The sequence below is a fragment of the Haplochromis burtoni genome, unplaced genomic scaffold (assembly GCF_018398535.1).
Source record: "Haplochromis burtoni strain Fernald_Lab_line unplaced genomic scaffold, NCSU_Asbu1 Contig_4, whole genome shotgun sequence".
NCBI lineage: Eukaryota > Metazoa > Chordata > Actinopteri > Cichliformes > Cichlidae > Haplochromis > Haplochromis burtoni.
Window position 1 is genome coordinate 1331296 of NW_024582365.1, and position 20310 is coordinate 1351605.

The window sequence follows — 20310 nt, forward strand, 5'->3', positions numbered from 1 at the left end:
TTAACCTTTAGCATGCTAAATGAGGCCTGTCTGAGATGTAGCTTCGGGGTTTTTTGCACTTTCTCTGAACATTGCATGCTCTGACCTTGGGGTAAATTTGCTGGGACGTCCACTCCTGGGGAGATTGTGGCGTTATGGTAACACTCATCTGAATGCTCCAGACCTGCAAGGTGCCAAAACCTCACCAGACTTGCTGATTATTTACTACTTACCCTCTTAATTTTGATGGAAGCATTAAGAGTGAGCTTAGTTTTTCAGTTTGTCACACACATTGTAAGACAAATCTTTTGAAGTGTTAACCATGTACAGCTGCTCTAGTTGCGTCTAACAACTATAAAGGTGGAACCGAGCGTAACGTCCGCTTTAGGAAGTTAAGTTCAGAGCACTGAATACAATTGATCAGTATGGGGGACGTGTGTACCAAATTAATAGCAAACCACTCAGCAGTTGTTCACAATGACCTAAACTCACAGTGACCTAAAAATGAAAAATTACAGGGGGTAATTTTATCCCCTGCAAACCACGAATACATAGCACCATAGTGCAAAAGATGTCAAACCTCCAGCATTAGTGTGTAAAACAACTGCTGGTTTCCTTTATCACGTCAGGAAAATATAAAATTACAGAAGTATGAAGCAGAAAAAAATATAATCTGCCTCATATGTAGTAGAGGTGCTACCAGTGTTGTTTGACCTCTTGAAAATTTTACACCTTACTCCATGCACCTCAAAATAGGTGAAGCTGTGGCAGAAGTTCCTCCTTTGCTCCTGTGACCTACTGGAGAGGTAACCAACACCCAGTAGATAAAAAAAGAAACAGCACTATGTGAGTTACATAAAACAAGTTTTAATGACGTGACGAAGAAGAATGCAGTTTAAATTTGGAAAAGCCGTGATCAAAGCTGACAGTGACTGCTTTCTTGGACATTGACGAGGTTTCATATCAGCGAATCCAGCACTGACTGTTCACACTGAGCCTCACAAACTCCTGGGTCATTCCATAGAAAAAGAAAAACCAGAGTGAGGCTCCAACCTGAACCCCTTAAGAAGAGGATAGTTTAATGTGCACAATAACTTCAGGGGAAATGTTTCCTTCGTACTATAAAATGTTCAGATTAACGTACATGAGGGCAGGTCGAAAAACTGGCGCTTTTTAAGTGAACGAAAAATCGGATTAACGGGTGCTGAGCCACTAAAAACTCAACAACAAAAAATATATCTACATGAATGTCAGCATATGTGTCATGTGCTGGGGATTTTGTTATGTGGGAAGGCTAATAGAGGCTGAAAATGGCGTACAGGCATGGAGGCTTATTGGTCATTGTATCTGCAAGCAGTCTGTCCTAGAAGATTAAATTAGATTTTATGAATCTGCCAATTCAGTTATTTTAATTGTGCATATTATAATAATCTATAAACATTTTAATGTGTATATTAATTGGTTACTGTATGCCACACGTTTCTATCTATAACCATTAACTGCTGAGTGTTTGGTTTTGTGTAAATGAATTCAAGTAGACTTAAACTTGCAAACTGATTGCTATCGACCACAGGCTTTAATGATGGCCACACTCACATTTGTATTCTTAGATGGGCTTATTATTTCACTTCTTAAGTACTGGAGCTAACCAGGTGAAATTTCAGTACAGGATCCAAAGCTAAATTTATGTTTTTGGTCTGATCTATTTCTTTATAATCAATATACCTAATCAGTATCATGTGATAGCTCCAGTCCAAATTGCACGCGAGGAACAGAAACAAGTGTTGTTGGTATCCTGGATGTTTTCTGAGAATTTGTTGGAGAAAACCTCAAAAATGCATTGCGGGTAACTTTTAAATGGTCATATCACTTTGTAGGATTTCAAACAGGTAATAGCTTATGAAACGTTTCATTTTTCCCTCCATTTAGTCCTCAGCCTCTAGCCGTGATTCCTTATGTTTGAAAACTGACATCTAGTGTTGTATAACACCTGTGAAGTTGCAGCCTTTGGTAGGTGTCTGATAATTTTAGATTCTGTCTAATCTACTGAAATGATCGCGCTGGACCTTTTTTTTGCTTCTTGAAGATGGATTTCACCTATTTTTCTTTGTCTGCACAACAAACCCTCAGCAGATTCGGTGGATCAGGTTTGACTGATTTTATATGGAATGACCCTTCTGACACAAACGTGCTACTACTGCTACTTGACAAAGAGAGAGACACATATATGATGCTTACCTGCTTTGCTGCTTTTAGTGGAAACACAGTAAATGAGGTTTGGAGTGTAACTGGTATCTGATTATCCTCAACAACTACTGTAGGTACAATAGCTTATTTCTTCATTAATGCTGCTCTGCACACACTGATCAGGATATTCTTAAACATAACGTGAAGATTTGATAAATAGGAATCTTGGTCTGTTTGTATATGCTAGGCCTAACTGCATATTATACTGCTGCACATACATTATGAGCATGTAATACCTCCAGTTCTGCTAACTCTGCCTGTAATAATGCACAGGGACACTATTAACTGCTACAGAAACAAACGCCCGGGCCTACAATTTTTAAGTTTGGAATTATCTAGCTGATTCAGATTTTAAGAAATATGCCAAAGCTTTCACCTAGCTCAACGTCGACCTTGCACATGTAGCTGCACTCATCCTCCCAGTGAGGACGGGATCTCCATCTTGATGGAGGAAGCATTTACAGTTTCTGCAAAAGAGAGGTGAATGTAAAGCATGAGCTCTGTCGTTTTGTCCTTTTACAGAATACATCTAACACTGGAAGTCTGTTTACGTTGCATAAGGCAGATAGATGTGTAAACAGTCCTGGCTTTGACCAGGTTGTCTCTCTCGATGTGCATGTGCACAAACACACACAGTGCAGGCCAGAAGAGTGTGAGCGGTGCCCGGGGAGACGAATGCTGTCTCCCTCGCCTTGGGCTGAAGTCAAAGTTAGTGTGCTCTGTGGCTCTCCTCCCCTTCCTCGCCTCTTTGTCTTCAACACTCTTCTGAAGGATTATGAAGAAAAGTCCAGAGGAACTGTGCAAACACCCGATGATGTTTCAGGTGTTTCCTTTTCTCGCAGCTGTCTTACGGGCTGTATGGTGGGGGCTTCTCATCTGGAAGGTTGTGAGGAGGGGAGTAGCGTGGAGGGATCATTGTAGGCCAGAGGTGGCTGGCTCCAGACTGGGAATCGTCTGACAGGCCTGAAGAGTCAGGGAACACATAGGAGCCCTGCGAATAAAGGAAAACATTTATTACAATATATATATGCTTTGAGCTATTGTATGCTGGCATCAAATGCGTGAGGACCATGAGATACTTTATATGGATCCAATTGGTAACCCTAGAAACAATCGTCATTAGATCCTACTAACACAAATTTCCTGATAAAGAGCTTGACTGTTGTCCATAAATAATTAGAAGCACACACTTCTCAACTGCACCTTTAAAGCAGCTGCATACCTGCAGGTCGTAGGCCGAGTACGGTGGCAGGCAGGGGGCGGTGTTGTAATATGGGTTGAGAGACGTGACGGGCGGGGGAATCTCTGAGGGGACTGGAGCTGTGATGGCCTCTGGTTCAGATGTGCTCTCTGAGGCAGGGGCAGGTGTCTGATGAAGCAACAGAGTGCATTGATGTAACAGTTAGAGAGCTGCGATTACAGAGAAGCGGCTACTGATAACTCTGACATGCTCGTTCAGTGCACGCACCATGTCTTTGAAGCCTCCCAGCACTGCTGCAGTAATGATGCCCAGGAAGAGGGCCACGATGTTGAGGATCGTAGCCGACCACAAGAGGTGGTAGAGGTGTATGACGTCCTGGCAGCTTTTCACATCTGTATATTCATGGTAGCCTCCCATTAACTCAACACGGCTAGGCCAGTGGGGTAAAACAGAGAGGGGGAAAGCTTATAGTCAAGCCAGAAAAATCACTGACAGTGTTTAGTAGTTTTTAAAGATGCACCTACATCAACAAGACACAGAAAAACAAAACTGGGGTTGATTTATGGTTCTAAACATTCAGAGGTTGCTGCTGGAAAGCTGGGAGGAGACACAGACTGAGGTTGGTGACACACAAACATGCAGAGGAAATGACAACCTACAACACATTTCTATGATGTTTTCTTAAAAAATAAAATAAGACAAGACAAGACCGAGTTGATCAATACTGGGCATTAATAGCCTAGAAAAAAGGGACCTACTTCCAAATCATGGATGATTTCTTAAACTTTTTCAAAACATCTTTATTCTGAGGTCCCATAAGAGGATGTTCTCTGAAACAAAGGTTAAAAAACAAAAGAAACATCCTGGTCTGATACAATCACCGCTGCAGTGCAAATTAAAATGACACAGGAGCGCACATCAAAATATAAACACTGCATAGTGAGTAGGCACAGGTTCTGAGGGTGCTCGACCCCCTCGGCATACTCACTTCCCGCAGTTGTAGAGGTCGCAGCAGTAGCAGGTGTTGCTCTTCACTCGCAGGTTACAGGATGTATGACATGGCACCTGAAGTGCAAAAATTAGCTTATGTCTCTTCTCGTTGAGCCTGCATGGATTATTCAGCCCCCCAACAATTCAAGCCTATACAAATAATGATCACACTGACAGACAGCATTTAATGGCTCATTGAATATGAGTTAAATGTCTTTCTTACATCATGCTCAGACGCCGTGTCACTGGTGTGATAAGCACAGCGGCCCGCGTACAGAGGCCTGAGGTCCTGCAGAAGAAACGGCATAAAAGAAAGAACTGATGAATATGAAAATGCTGGAATAGTCTTATTTTGTTTGCCAACTAAAATTAATAATAAAGTTTTATATTAGACCTGCTATGGACATTTCCAGCTCCATGTTGGGAAGTTAAAGAAAAGCAACAAACAAAACAAAAAAAAAGCTAATTTATCTAAGGGGCCTCAATTCATACACTCTGTGAAACAAGACTTTTCCATCCATTTAAACCAACTTTGTTCTGATTGGCTGCTTCTTGTAAGCAAAAGATTTGAAAAAGCAGGTGGGCGGGGATTAAGGATATCCCATCTCTTTTACATCATACAGCAACAAAGGGTAGAAAAAACTGTCAGAAACTGAGCTTCTACAGCCGTCTTCAGGCTCACAGGGATTACATGCACATAAACAGACCATTTTATAAAAACTTTGGGCCAGTTTAATATAACCAGCTACCATTTTAACAGGAGAGATTTTACATAATTCTGTCTTACATGTTTTAAAGCTTTATTTTGTAAAATTTGTCTTCTTTCAGCTGCTTCCTTTAGTGATCCCCACAGTAGCTTTGAGTTTATTCTTCTTCAGGTGGAGTTTTAAGTTACTGGTTACAATTTAGTCCTTGAGATTCAGTTAATGTCTATTTTCTATAAGTATTTTGCTTTAGGTGTTTTGTTTTTGTCTCATAGCTTTTATGAGCCTGCCCTGTGTTTCCTGGGTCCTGTTAAGTCTCTCTCAGTATAGGTGTTGTCATGTTTTGTTACTTCCTGTCTTATTTTGCCAGTCATCTCGTGGGCTCTATGTTCCTTTCCCCCCTCTGTGTCCCCTCTCCCTAAAAAACTCAAATATGGATTTTTTCACTTTTTCTCACTTCTTTTTCACATGCTACTACATGCTGCTTCTTCATTTGTTCCACGTTTCCTCTCTGGTCACCAAAGCCTGCACTTTTTCCTTTGTTTAGTCTTTTTTTTTGTTTCTGGATAGTGACCCCAAATCTGCCTGACAGCATCATTTTGCCTTCATCTCTAGCATCCCCCTCTGTAACACAAACCCTTTGCATGTCCTCCTTACCTACATCCCACATGGAATGCTATATTAAGATGGACATCTGGTCTAAAATCTTTGCTAAATCAAACATGTGGACCATTTCTAGTGGGAATGCTTGAAAAGCATTCACAGTATTGTTCTTCTATTCTTTATTATTTTCTTTTCCGTACGTTTTTTGGCATCTAACTCCTTCAAAAATTCTCCTTTTTTGGACATGGCTGCTTCTGTGTGAACGTCAGCTTTTAGCAGTTCAGCACTTTTGTTTTCAGGTTAAAAAATCAGTTTTTTTTTCTTTATCTCCTTCAAACTTTTTAACTTAAAATTCATCAATTATTTCATTTCAGCTCAGATTTAAGCGTTCACACTGCAGTTTCTTCAGAAAATGCACTTTCTAGTTTAACATGATGTAGTACTTTAATGTGTTTTTAAAAAAAGGTAAAATCGTCAGGGGGAATTATCGCTACATGACCAGGCGTCCAAAAGTAACACTGCTTGGGTCAGTTTATTTTATGGCCCTGGGAAACGTATATTTGGTCTGACTTTGTTTTTTACTGGGAAAGAAAAAATACTGGGGTCAAAAATAAATCTACTTTGAAAGTTTGACGAGGACAGCAAAATGTGATCAGGCCATATTGAGTTTTATGGTTTATTTACATAATTTTTCCACTGTTCAAGTTATTTTAAAGTTTAAAAAAACAAAAACAACCCTGGAAGAATGACAGACGTTTCAGAGGAAACACTCAGCATACTTAAATATATACTAAGATTATGCTGAGATTATATCTGTAAACCCTCACTACTTTTATATTTAATTACTAACAACTATGTCCCTACTCATTATTACAGTTTAATAATAAAAACACACATACCAGCAAACATTTTATATGAGGTGTCTCCTTGGGGACCAGTGCAACACTACTAGCACTCTGATCCAGGTGCGTTTATTTGAATTTCTTTTTAGAAAACAGGAGAAAGTTGCAAGAAGGTGAGAACTGAAGACTGCTCTCATCAATCACAAGTGATGATCCTTCAAGTGAATGTCGGGTCAGACAGCCGACGTTAACTCTCAGGCCAAGTTTGAAGTTGTGACTGCACGTGCAAATACAGAAAACAGCCAACCAGCCACTTGATGACACTGTGTAGCATACTCTGGATCGTTCAGTATGCGCTACGATAAAAAGGAGCTTTTATGTATTACCAAATCAATAAGAATAAAACTGACCTCACTCTTCTCTGATGCAAACAAGAGCCTTTTTGAGCAAGCTCTTCAGATGAAAATCATTAATATCACAAATAACACTGACATTCAATCAGCTGTAAAAATCAAGACTGTGCTTTCACTTTCTGTGTCCTCAAAGAACAAAAAACGAACGCGTGGTTTAAAACTGCTACCAAATATAGCAAAAATAGATACGTTTAACGACCATGCTCCTCAATTAATGCTCCTAAATTCACTTGATTCAACAGTGCGCCTCTTCAGAGTCTAGTGTACCAAATGCTGTTTGAAAGGAAAATGTTCCACTTCACTGACGCCATTAGTGGCGAACGAAAACCTGCTAATGGGAATCTCCCTTTTCACACTGCCCTAACTTACTTCAGCATAATTGTTTTAAGAATGCATTAGTGGTTACTTGTTGTTTTCTGTGCTTTGCATCATGGAGAATAACAGTCTTCTACCACAAAATAAATCATCTTGTGAGACACCCTTCTGTCTCACAAGAAGGGTGTGGCAGCTACCCCAGCCTGAAAGATGTGAGCAGGACGTCGAGGAGGGGATGCGTCTAATGTAGCCTGGCGCCCAATAAGAAGCCCGTTATTAGTGTGTAATTAGAATGATCTACATTTACAGGATAAGTTAAATAAGCTTTTGTGATACTTACAATGTGCCTCGCTGCAAATACTCCATCGACGATGGCACAGCAGAAGGCAGCCACCACTCCAAAGCTGATGAAGACAATGGATGCCACTAACTGTGGAAGAAGATGGAGAGGCCCGAGCTTCATATTTGGGTTTTCAATAGAAGGGTAAATCTTAACATAAACGTGCATCATTCTCATTTTCTTTTCTCACCAGTGGCCTTAAACCAGCTGAAATTGCAGTACACTCATGTATATCTGTGCAGAAGTACAGTTCAGATCCAGTTAGTGGAAACATCTAGCACTCGCAGTGCAACCCTTTACCTAAACCCATCCACAGACCTCTTCTCTTTTCAGTCTTCGGTGAAACACAGCCAGTATTCGGTTACACATCACCCCACTCCTCTGGAGCCGCCCCACCACAGAGGAGGGAGGGAGTGTGAAGTGACACCACAGACTGAGCAGCTTGAGGTACAGTTTCTACAATCAGATCTGAGCCCAGATTGAAAGGCTGAAGCTCCTCTGACCTTTTAAAAGTGGACGTGGTTGTTCTTGGAGATTACTAAAGTAGCTTTTCATGAGTCAAAGTTCAAACTAATCTCTTGTGTACCTTGTGCAGAAACTCTGAAGTCCCCCCCACCCCTCTTTTTTTATGCTGCCTATTCTCTGATTGGCTGCCCCTCACACACAGAAGGTGGGCAGACCTCCTGTGCTCACACCCAGAGCTGTATCCCTGAGATCACCATATTAAGGGGAAGCCTTCTTTCTTTTATATCATAAAAATCCAATAGTAGAAAAAAAGGGAACTAAATGTTCAGAGCAAACTGAAGCCTGAGCGTTTAGCTCACATGCACCACTTATGTGACCTCATTATCTATCACTTTGTGGAATTGACCAATATGTAGAGTACATAAACAGCCTCGTCTCATAGCAGAATGTGAAATACACAGGAAACAGCCATCGATTTGTTAATGAATATGAAATGTTGCATTTTTGTCCACACTCTTCAGAGGGGAAGTGTCAACATGGCAGCCAAAAAAATTGTGTTCAGGAACACGGTAAGAAGGATGGACAATTTATGTCTGCAGAAACATGGACGAGTAGGTCAGCTGTTATCACAAACTGCTATGAGACTGTCTTGTTGTCAGAGAGTAAAAAAAAGATGATTGGTCAGCTTTAACAATCACATTTAAAAACCACCAAAGAGTTAATGTTTTTAGTAGCATTTGTGTGCGTGTCATTCTGTCTGTAAGCACGATAGCTGGAAAAGTTTTGAATGAATTCTCATAAAGAAAAATTAAATAAGATTTGGCTTACAGCCACCAAATTCTTCAAGGGCAACTTAATGATGTATTGGTTGAAAACTGACAAGAAGCCTCAGTAACTTGGAAACTATGTCTCAGGTTTGTATTCTCAACATATAGAAAGAACCACATAAATGGTCACTTTCAAACTGTCCTTTAAGGTCAGTAAAAACAATCTGAAAAAAAGTCTGTGAAGGTCCTCAATCATCTAGGTCATCGTAGTCAAAGGAGCTTGCAAAGAAAAGCGTCTGGACTTCTTTAAGTTGCTTGAAGACGTTTCACCTCTCATCCGAGAAGCTTCTTCAGTTCTAAGGTCAAATGGTGGAGAGTCCCAGATATAAACCTAGTGGGAGTTTCCCCCCACAGAGGGACAAAAGGACCCCCTGATGATCCTCTAATCGCCTGAGCCAAGGTGTGAAACTGGGTGTGGGTCCCAATCAGCCAGAGTTTCGGGTGTGTTCATTGTGAAACCTGGCCCCACCTTATCATGCAAATTCCTGAGGTCAGATGGCCCAGGATGTGAGTGGGCGTTAAGGCGTCTGGGGAGGGATCTCAAAACTGGATTATAGATGGCAGAGAGTTGGTGTCGTAAGCCCCGCCTCTGTTCAAAGATGGTCGCTCACAGTGGACATAGATGCTTCTTTCACTCCTCTTTCAAACCATCTGTCCTCTCTGTCCAAAATGTGAACATTGGCATCCTCGAAAGAGTGACCTTTGACCTTTAGATGCACATGAACTGCTGAGTCTTGTCCTGTGGAGGTGGCTCTTCTATGTTGTGCCACGCGCTAAGGAATTCGCATGATAAGGTGGGGCCAGGTTTCACAAAGAGCTCACCCGAAACTCTGGCTGATTGGGACCCACACCCAGTTTCACACCTTGGCTCAGGCGATTAGAGGATCATCAGGGGTCCTTTTGTCCCTCTGTGGGGGGAAACTCCCACTAGGTTTATATCTGGGACTCTCCACCATTTGACCTTAGAACTGAAGAAGCTTCTCGGATGAGAGGTGAAACGTCTTCAAGCAACTTAAAGAAGTCCAGACGCTTTTCTTTCCAAGCTCCTTTGAATCTGAAAAAAAACATATACAAATTATGTCAAGCATATCAAAATATGTTTCATTAGGGCAAATAACCAAAAAACCTGCGCTTTGCACTTGCTTTTACTGCACTACAAACTTCTTGTGAATATAACTTGAACTTTGAGCTCTTGGGGTGCTTCTTGCTCTCTTTTATTTTCCTGCATCGTGGAATAAAATTTCTCAAGCTTTCATCTTTGTTGTTTGTAAATTTGTCTTTTTGTAATTTTTTTGGTTTCTTTTGCTATTTGATGCCTCAAAGTTACAGCTGAAGAAATGACACTGGGGCTTATTAGACCTGACAAAACTCAGTTAAAGACAGAAAATTAAAGACATCTAAAAATTATTCTGACCTATGTCTTTAAATTGCAGTTTGAGTGCTGGACTTTGAGGAAGTTTGTTATTGCATTTGTACATGTGGACATTGCATTCTTTTTGGGAATCATCTGATGGTGTTGGATATCGGTCTCACACTGCAGCTATATGTATACGGATCAGGAACATGCCCTTACTGAAGTCTGCTTCTTCACAGGTCATATCACAACGACTGATCGGAAGGTTTTTAAATGAACACTTAATGCTTCACATATTTCTCACTGTGAGTATCAGTAATTAGCGCTTTACTTTTCTACTCAGACGTCACTTCACAGCCCAAATGAAACGTGTCAGTCAAGCAGTGAAGCTGCTCTATATACTGCAAGTGTCGCTGGAAATTTGACCCATTTTGATATGTCACCACAGACTCTGTGATATTTTTATAATTATTTTAGCAGGTCAGTTCAGTCAGGACAACCGTGGTCAAACGACGACTGTTTTTCCATCTGCAGTTATTTATATTTGACCTCTCTGCCCTTCCCACATGCATACATGGAAAGCGTAAGGCACAGACAAGACCAGGCATCAGTGAAAACAGATACTGTGCTGGTTAAAATCAGGCACACAATAAAAGAACGAGCTGAGGTAGAGGTGCGTTGCAAAGTGGCTGGCAGTGCACAGCAACTGTGGGAAGGTTAAAGCAGCTTAAATAGTGTGCTCTATATGGGATTTGCCAATTGAATGCATAAAAAGATATCAGCTTAGGCACCAGCTGTTGTGGGCCGGCGATGTCAAGACTGCGGCTGAGTTTGACTTTGTGGCCTCCCCGAACAAACACTATACTCCCTTTAAAAGGGTAACCCTACAAACAAAATTTGTTTGGGGCTATGTAGTAGTAGTTATAAGTCTGCTTAACATTTCAAATTCTGTAATACTAATGTGGGAATCTAAGCCTAGAGCCCCTCTCATAGCAGCTGTCTAGGATATACTTTCCTCTTGCAACATGGGCGATAGAGTATGCTCGCTAAGTGGTTAAAAAAAATACATCAGATGAGTTACTCTCTTTCTTTCCGTTTTAAGTATAAAATATGTTAAATAATTCAAGGATTCTTCAATAAAAACTCATAACAACAACGACTCAGCACAAAGTGGGCCATGTAAAATCAGGATCGGAATACTTTATTAATCCCTGAGGAAATTATGTGGTTACAGTTGCAAGACAGCAAGAAATCACAGAGCGGGGTCAGCAGATGCTTGGGGGCATAGCGCGCAGAGGTCACCAACTTTCTGCAGAGTCAGTCGCTGCAGACCTCCAAACTTCACGCGGCCTTCGAATTGGCTCAAGAACATTGAGTAGAGAGCTTCATGGAATGGGATTCATGGCGAAGCAGCTGCATCCAAGCCATACATCACCAAGCACAATGCAAAGCATCAGATGCAGTGGTGACTCTATGCTGCACTAGAGCACTGGAGGTGTGTTCTGGGGTGACGAGTCACATTTCTCGATGGATGAGTCTGAGTTTGATGTTTGCCAGGACTGCTTGTCCGACTGCACTGTGCCAAGTGTAAGTTTGGTGGGGGGGGGAATATGTAGTGGGGTTGTTTTTCAGGAACTGGGCTCAGCCCCTTAGGCTACGTTCACACTGCAGGCGAAAGCGCATCAAATCAGACATTTTTGACCCTATGCGACCCGATGCATATCCGATGCATATATGCATATATGCATCGGATATGCATATCCGATCATGGTATGACAGTGTGAACGGCACAAATCCAATATTTTCAAATCCGATCTGGGTCATTTTCATATGTGGTACTGAATCTGACACATATCTGATGTTTCAGAAAGCGACTGCTGTTTGATGGTCATGTCGCATTAAATCTGTCTTTTACGTCACTGACACAAGACAGACGCTAATTATCAGCGCCGTGGAAGACATCGTGAACGCTTCCTGGCCATCCAGTGTAGATGTCAGTGAAACTGTTGGGAAGACAATGTTGGAGAAACGTGAACATTTTATTTGTACTGTATAATCTGCAGATTCTGACAGAAATCTGCAGCTATCCTTTGAAGCACCGCTCCTCTAAAACAGCAATAAGGATCATTATTAGGCCTCATGTAAATAACAAAATAACTTTAGAACTTAAAGCTAAATTGGGAAATGTAAAGTCCGAAATAAGTCTTTATATTAAGGCCATCAGTCAAACAATACTGTTTGGTCTGGGTCTAAACAGAGCGTGTTGTGTGACGTCTTCGTTTGTGCATGCGGGGCGCTTTGAGGTTCACACTAGAGCGCGTTTGCTGTCACATTTTATTTGGAGTGTGAACAAGCAGACAAAAAATTGGATTTGATCAAAAAATCTGAATTGAGCATTAAGACCTGCAGTGTGAACGTAGCTTAAGTTGCAGTGAAAGGACTGCGCACCAGTGCACAAAGAGAACAAATTTGGTGTTGAAGAACTTGACTAGCCTACACAGTGTCTGACCTCACAAATGTACTTCTGGACAAATGGTAAAAAAATTCCCATAAATGCTCCTAAACCTTGTGGAAAGTCTTCCCAGAAGAGTTGAAGCTGTTAAAGCTGCAAAGGGTGACATCATATTAACTCTATGGAACAAGAACGGGATGTCACTCAAGTTCATGCGCGTGAAGCCAGACACGCAAATGCTTTTGGCAACATACTGTAGCTGAACTCAGTAACCTCGCTCTACGAACCGAGAGGAAGCTTGGACCACAAGCAGCTCCTCGTGCACCCACCATGATAGATAAAATAAACAGAATAAAAGCAGTGCATGAATGTAGACAACTAATACCAGTGCAGTTACAACGTCACTAACTAGTCACGCTATAATTAATGTCAGCACATGTTCAGTGTAATGAGATTTTATGGTGGTAAACAAGAGTGTGGTGTAATGTGCCAGGGCTCATTCAACACACACGCCTGCTGACTGGAACTCCAGGCATCTAAATGCTGTTGCATGATGGGAAAAAGTGTCACGACACAAACACATTCTCTGACAGAGCCTGCCCGGCTCCTCCCACCTGCTCCGCTCATCTGAAGTTTCCTTCCCCACATTCCTGCACGGACATCTGTCTTCCTCCACTTACACCCTATTTCTATTTCAGGCTGCGTAACCCCGACCCCGAAATTCAGGATAGTTTGTCCGATACTCAACACATGAAGCTGAGTGGGACTGCAGCTCCCATAATCAAACTGCTTTGTCTGCTGCAGGGTAACTGGGACTAATATTCAGTTTAATATCAGTGATGTTGAGATGAGGTGACACGAAGCACTGAAAGAGATCTCAGTGCACAGAGGTAATATAAATCCTCTTACCATCTGCCTCTTGTTCTCTATCAAATGAGCGCCGATAATTCCCAGAAAAGAGCCAAAGCCCAGCTGAAAGGAGAGAAAACAGCTGTTAGGGCATTTATCTAGCTTTGATTTCAGAATCTTGATTGCACAGCGCAAGCTCAGCACAAGTCTGATATATCAAGTATTAATAATACTTATCATAATCGTACAGTTGTTGTGATTTCTCTTTATCTTATGATGCTCGCTTTGTAAGTAAATTCCAATATGTTTTATTAATTTATCAATCGGACTAACGTGGCGTAACCTGCTCTACAGTAACCATTTACGTAAGCGAGAATGCTAAAAGCCAAGTACCGTGACGAGCAGATTTAGAGATTGAAACATATTACCTCATTCAGTGGATAATGACAGTGATGCTAAATAATAAATGTGGGTAATATTTACAGCTCAAAGACCTTCGGTGATGAGGTTTATCAGGGCTAGTGAGCAGTGGCGAGTGTGCTGGAAGCACAGCGACTTCACTTATCATGCAGCCTAAGAGAGAACAGGCCTGCTGGGCCGCGTCTGTCGATGGTAGGCGCCGGTGCGAATGTGTACTCACGATGACTCCTGAGTAGTAGCCGCCCACCGTGATGTTCTGTGTCCTGGTAGTCGCTGCCAGGCCGAAGATGAGGATGAGCACAGACACAATGAGCAGCATCACCGTCACAATTATGGATTTCCTCTTTCTTCTCTTAAAGGATCCTAGAAGAAATAAGTAAACATGAACACTGGCACAAGCAGTAAAGAGATTCAGGCATTTGCTTCAGCTCTCATATGGTCCTGCCACAGCATTTCATGCAGGTTCAGGTCTGGACTTTGAATAAGCCATTGTAACACCTTGATTCTTTTCTTTTTCAGACGTTCGTTTGTAGATTTGCTGCTGTTCTTGGATCACAGTCCTGTTGCATGACCCGGTTTCAGCCATGCTTTAGCTATCAGACTGACGCCTTCACATTTGACTCTAAAATACTTTGGTATCCAGGGGAGTTCATGGTGGACTCACCAACCCTCCACCACTTTGCCTGACAGCTGGTATGAGGCGTTTTTGCTGGTATGCTGTGTTTGGGTTTCTCTAGTGTGGCACAGCGGGTAATGGCCAAACACTCTGGTCTCTGTCAGAAGTCTTGTGGTTTGTTCAGATGCAACTTTGCAAACCTAAGCCATGCTTTCATGTGGCTTAAGGTGAGAAGAGCCTTTCTTACTCTGCTAAATTAACTACATTGTCCTGTACTGCATAGCCATTTCTGGAAATGTAAATCTTTTTAGTTTATAGCCTACATAGTTTTTTTCTTCACAGACTAAGAATTAAAACTACCTGCTCCTGATGTCAGCATCTGAAAAGTATTCAATTTGATACACAAAGGCCATCAGTTCTACTCAAACAATTTGAAACAGTAAATATTCAGTTTCAGAGACAACAAGGACACAGCTTTCAAGGAACAACAGCTGAAGCAACACATTTCTCCATCCATTCTGTCGGAGGGATTCATCCCTTTTAGCAGCAATGACTTATTCAGTGACTTAAAAGAAATTTGATAGAATTACCACCTTAACTTGCAGGTTTTCTGTGTATTTTTGTGAATCATCAAATAAGCGCTGATAATTCTGAACGAGAACTTTGCAAATGTTTTGAGATAATGGGTGAAAGCAATTGAGAAAAACCACAAAGGGACTCGTGACTGTTCCTTAGTATTCTGCCGCCCTCGCTTTGACCATTAGTGGGCACTTCTGTTGATGTGTCTCTGAGGAAGTGATAAAACCTGAAGTATCTGAAGAGCTGCTGCAATATTCACAGGGACCTGACTGAGTTTCAATTTAGCCCAGTTAATGATTAAATTCTTACCTAAAAATTAGGAAAAATCGTTTTTAACTATGGTTAAAAAAGATTTTTTCTTAACGTCAGCACCTACAAGTGATATGTTCAGATTCTTGTCTGCACTCACTCCACCCTGCCTGCGGTCTCTTCTTCACCTCGCTCGTGCACGGTCCATTGATTTAGCTGGTTGACGTCAGGTATTTAAACTTGTCACTTTCACTACCCTTACTCTTTGCAGTGTGACTGAAACCCCTGTCTCCTTCTCATTCACACACATCTGTTCTGTCTTGCTTCTACTGGCTTTCATTCCTCTTCTCTCCAGGGCATACCTCCACTCTCCAGGCTCTCTTCCGCCTGCTCCTTATTCTCACTACAGATCACAATGTTGTCTGAAAACATCATAGTCCATGGAGACGCCTGCATGTCCATCATCACTGCAAACAAGAAGGGGTTTAGAGCCAAGGCCTACTTTGACTCAATCGAAGCACCACCCTCACATACGTCTCTGCGACCCCTGACTTCTTTCTTCAGTACCACAGTTCCTCTCTTAGCATCCCATCATATGCTTTCTCTAGACCCACAAAGACACAGTGCAACAATTGTTAAAACACTGCATCTGCAGTGCTCGTTCTCAGCACAAAGCCATACTGAAGATCACTGAAGATTATCACCTCTATGATCACTGCAGCTCTGCACATCACTTTTGTTCTTAAAAATCTATTTCTCTGGCATATTCTCACTCTCCAAGATTGGTTAGCACATTTCCATCTCTATCCTGCACATTCTTATCAGCTCAAGCTCTCAGCCTAGCCAAATCATTCCTTCCTTAGTGTTCTGCCTCTCATAAACTCACTATAAGCCTTTTCCCATACTCCCATCTACTTTCTTCATCTCCTTGACTTTTCAAACCTCTTCCTACAAATACTGTGTTATACTTCCTGATTCCATGATCAAATCTCCTAGTTCTCTTTCATCTGTTTAGAGGATACACCAGACACTTCCTTGGCAGGTTCGCACGCCACTGAAGCTGCTCTCTGTCTAAACTCTTGCCTGAACTCTGCACAACATTCAACAAATGAAAGTTAAACCTCTAAATGCAAATAAAAAACAGTGACAGGATCCAGTTCACCCAATATGGACTCAGCCAAAATGGAAAACTGTCCTGTGGTCCATCCAATCAAAATAAAGCTTAGACCCTGTATCCGCTGGACTGAAGAGGAGCGGGACCAGCCCACTTATTATTGGTAAAAGTTCAAAAGCTATCATGTATTAATGTGTCGTTAATGCTGAGCAATATCTACAAATTTCAGAGCAACAAATGACATCTATAAAAATGATTTGCTTTTTTCAGTGAAGGACAGGGCCAAAGCACGTTCTACATGTATTCCAACAGGGTGGATCAATAAAGAGCTTGAGCACCTGCAGCATTGAAGAGATGACCATAAACTATAAATAATATGTACATCAATGTGCCAAAGATCAGCCTTCAACGGTCAAATACTCTAAGGTGATATTCCTTTAATTTGCTAAAGCCAAACCTCATCAATGTAAGAAAGGAGAATGGCAGAGAGAGGCAGTGGCTGGTAAGTTAAGATGCAGTCTTCAATATCTACTCTCGTGCATTTGTTTTAGTCTGTGGTTGCACAAAACCGCTCTTTCTATATCCTCGGTGATTTATTCTGTCGTCACAGCCCATTTTAGATTAAGCCGAGTCACTTCCACACTCAGTTTTATCAATACATGAACATGTCAAGGTCAAGTCTGCTGCTGAATACTGATGCTCCAACCTGGACATAAACAAGAAAGCACACTGAGCTTGTGTGACTAAAACTTATGGCTACAGTTCATTTCTGTCTCCATGGTGCCTGCGTAAAGAAGGACGCGGCCTCTGAGATTAATGAGCCAGAAATACATGTGTGAGTTTGCAGAGCTTAGAGTTAAAATAACAGTTCTACTGTGAGAAAACTACTTTTCCAGCAGGCAACAGAAGGAGTGAAATGACCATGAGAAACTTGGTGCTGCCATCAGAACAGTTCACCCAGCACAAGATTAACATGCTACCATTCAGCTGGTGCTAGGGTGAGGCCTGGGTTTTGCTGCTGACACATGATAAAATGGCACAATTTCAGAAACTAGAAGATGTTACCTTTAAAATGAGAAAACTCAGCATCACAATTTTTCTGCTTTTTCTCTTTTTTGGGGGAAAAAACCCAAACAGTTTTTAAAGAGACTCTTAAACAGTTTAGAAAAAGGATGCATAGATGGAGTTCCAAAGAGGCTGGAACTCTGAGGGTTTTATTCCTGAATGTAGCTGAAGAAAAAAGAAGAGGATTGATAAACTACTAAACTGGACTTTAGTTGTTGTTTTATTAAACTTTTACCACATTTAAAACCGACTAGGCTGATATTTTTGTTTCTTGTCAAACTGTGATACTTTTAATTGGACTCATTTGCACAAACACACGGGACACAAAAAGGCTGCGGCAGAGATCATATACTTACCATTAAATTTCAATCATTAAATGTTTACAATCGAAAGGATTAAAAATTAATAAAAGAAAAAAATAGATTAATACATAAAGTCAGTCTAACTTTATCGGGCCAGGTTTTGATCTAGCACAGTTTTTCTACTGATCATTAGCTTGTGGAGGGAAATTGTATGGTGGCTACCAAATACCAAAAGAAATCCAGTGAATCACCAGAAGAACAGAAATGGATTTAAAGGTGTGGGTGGGCCACAGAAGATTTTCAAATTAAAAGTGATACATGGTGCTAGTTTTTGAATGGCAGATCTAATATAAATGATTCAAGGTTTATTTAATTTCACTTAAAATTCTGTATAAAAAAGCCAAAAGTAACAAGAAAATGGAAAACTTTCTGTTAATTAAGGAGAAACGTTTAGGTAGCTTAAGCATACTTTACGTTATTGTTGAGGTAGGATTATGCCTTTTTTTTACTTATGTAGTCTCATTTGAAACTTTAAATGCTTGTTTTTGTATTAAATAAATGTTTCATAAACTCTTCACTTTCTATTTATTTCTGATCAAATGTCTTTGAGTAAGGTGCCACTTTATGAAACAATGTCCTAGAAACGCCCAACATGCCTTACAGGGATTTCAAAAAACAAACAAACCAAACAAACAAACTCCAAGGCAAACTTGTATTGTTTGAATAATCAGCGATGTGCTGCCATCTGATGAGAATTACCCGCATTGCCAAATATATTCCCGCGACTTTTTTTCTCGCGGTATTTGATCGTTTAATCGATTTATTTTTCATGGTAGCTGCCCGGCATCCAGCTGACAAAGAAAGAAAGAAGAAGAACACGAAGAAGAAATGGGTGTGCGGCAGCCAGCAGCCGTCGGAGCCAAACCTCCAGGCTGCTCTGGTTACTCAGCGCCGCCGCACCTGCAGTGACGCGCTGCGGCCTGGGAGAGAAAAAATAGTCTGCCCGGTGATGCAACGAGTGTTTCAGGCTGCTTTTAAAAGACATGAGAGAAAATCATAAAACGATTTCATTTCTCTCATCCGATGTAAATAACAGGTGTGGATGAGCATTTTAAGGCTCACCTGGGTGTTACGGAAGAGGTAAAAGACGCATGAGAAAATCCCCGCAGTGTAAGTCAGTTTAACGGGTTTTAATTGTCAGAAAAACCTGCTGCAGACACGCCGCTGACCTTGCTCGCACACCTACCAATGCTTGTCTCTGAGAGGGTCAGACCGCTGGATTGGAGGCTCTGAGGAGGGGGCATGCTGGCTGGAGGACGTTTTACCGAAGTCCAATCCTCTTCCAAATAAAAATAAATAAATAAATATATATAAATATTAAACAATCACGACTCAGTGCTGGGTGATGTAAATCTGAGGGCTAACGGTGGACGAGCTGGGGCATTCTCTGACGAGCTGTCCTCCGTCCCGCTGAAGCCCGGGCCCGTCTCATTTACATCCCCGCGGCTGCGGAGACCTCGCTCGGCGTCCGTCCTCTCGCCGTGTCGGTGTCGGACAGCAGGTCGCTGGTGCTGCTGCTGGTTGTATGTGCGCATGTCACACACACACACACACACACACACACACACACACACACACACACACACACCGAAAAGCAGCTACTCTGGAAGCCGTTACTATTTAAATAGTAATGTTCGTTACTTTGCGTTACACTCGCAAACCGGTTAGCGTGGATCTGTTTTGCTTACCAGCTGCTGCTAGTTTATTTGCTGAAATATATAAACTAATATCAAGAGGAGCAACTACAAGCCTCAGGGCAACTTAAATTAAAAATCAGTCTAATTGAACCTTTCAGATTAAGACTGAAGTTTCAAAAATGATGTTGATTTAATAGAAATGACAAATAAATAAGAGGTGTAAGAGTGAATTAACGAAGAAGCTTCTCGGATGAAGGTGAAACGTCTTCAAGCAACTCAAAGAAGTCCAGACGCTTTTCTTTGCAAGCTCCTTAGACAGTGAATTATCACCGAAAACAGGGATTAAACATCCTACTGAGCGCCTGTTTTGTGACAAATTGAGTTTAAAAGGGTTTTAAATCTTTTTTATTTTATTTTGTTTGATATTACGAAGATTTAAATCCACACTTCTAGAGAAGCTCATAAAAAAGTATCACCTTGGTGTTTAGTGAGCCTCAGGACGCGCAGCGAGCGCCACCAACCGTCACAACTACAGCGTTGCGTTCAAGAACTGCGAGACGTTCTGGGAAACTGTTAATCATTTATTCACAGGGATGCTTTTGAGTGCATGTCGAAATGTGAGGAAATCTCAGAAGTATCATGAACAGGAGCTGTTTTTCTTCTAGTGTGGCGGGTTGGAGGAACAGC

The 20310-nt window shown here is 41.4% G+C and overlaps 1 protein-coding gene across 3 annotated transcripts; it reads right to left on the reverse strand.

The window, feature by feature from the left end:
- Nucleotides 1–830: 830 nt before the first annotated feature.
- Nucleotides 831–19531, reverse strand: tmem255a (transmembrane protein 255A). Of its 3 annotated transcripts, none has more exons than XM_005913152.3 (10): nucleotides 19173–19531; nucleotides 14222–14364; nucleotides 13642–13704; nucleotides 7635–7724; nucleotides 4641–4706; nucleotides 4416–4492; nucleotides 4186–4257; nucleotides 3695–3857; nucleotides 3449–3595; nucleotides 831–3217 (listed from the first exon to the last, which is right to left on the reverse strand). In XM_005913152.3, the coding sequence occupies exons 1-10, from the start codon at nucleotides 19228–19230 to the stop codon at nucleotides 3074–3076; spliced, it is 1023 nt and encodes a 340-aa protein (XP_005913214.1). In that variant the 5' UTR covers nucleotides 19231–19531; the 3' UTR covers nucleotides 831–3073. The 3 variants fall into 3 exon arrangements, with proteins under 3 accessions (XP_005913214.1, XP_005913213.1, XP_042076629.1); XM_005913151.3 differs by having other exon boundaries at nucleotides 3695–3863; XM_042220695.1 differs by lacking the exons at nucleotides 13642–13704; nucleotides 14222–14364; nucleotides 19173–19531 and adding an exon at nucleotides 7825–9185 and having other exon boundaries at nucleotides 3695–3863.
- Nucleotides 19532–20310: the final 779 nt, after the last annotated feature.

What these genes read in the sequence shown, in the direction of transcription:
- tmem255a (XM_005913151.3), bottom strand. Translation starts at nt 19,230, where the DNA reads ATGCCCCCTCCTCAGAGCCTCCAATCCAGCGGTCTGACCCTCTCAGAG. An exon ending in ACACGGCGTCTGAGCATGAT is followed by an intron (nt 4,493 to 4,640) that starts GTAAGAAAGACA and finishes TTTGCACTTCAG; the next exon opens with GTGCCATGTCATACATCCTG. An exon ending in GACCTCTACAACTGCGGGAA is followed by an intron (nt 4,258 to 4,415) that starts GTGAGTATGCCG and finishes CCTTTGTTTCAG; the next exon opens with AGAACATCCTCTTATGGGAC.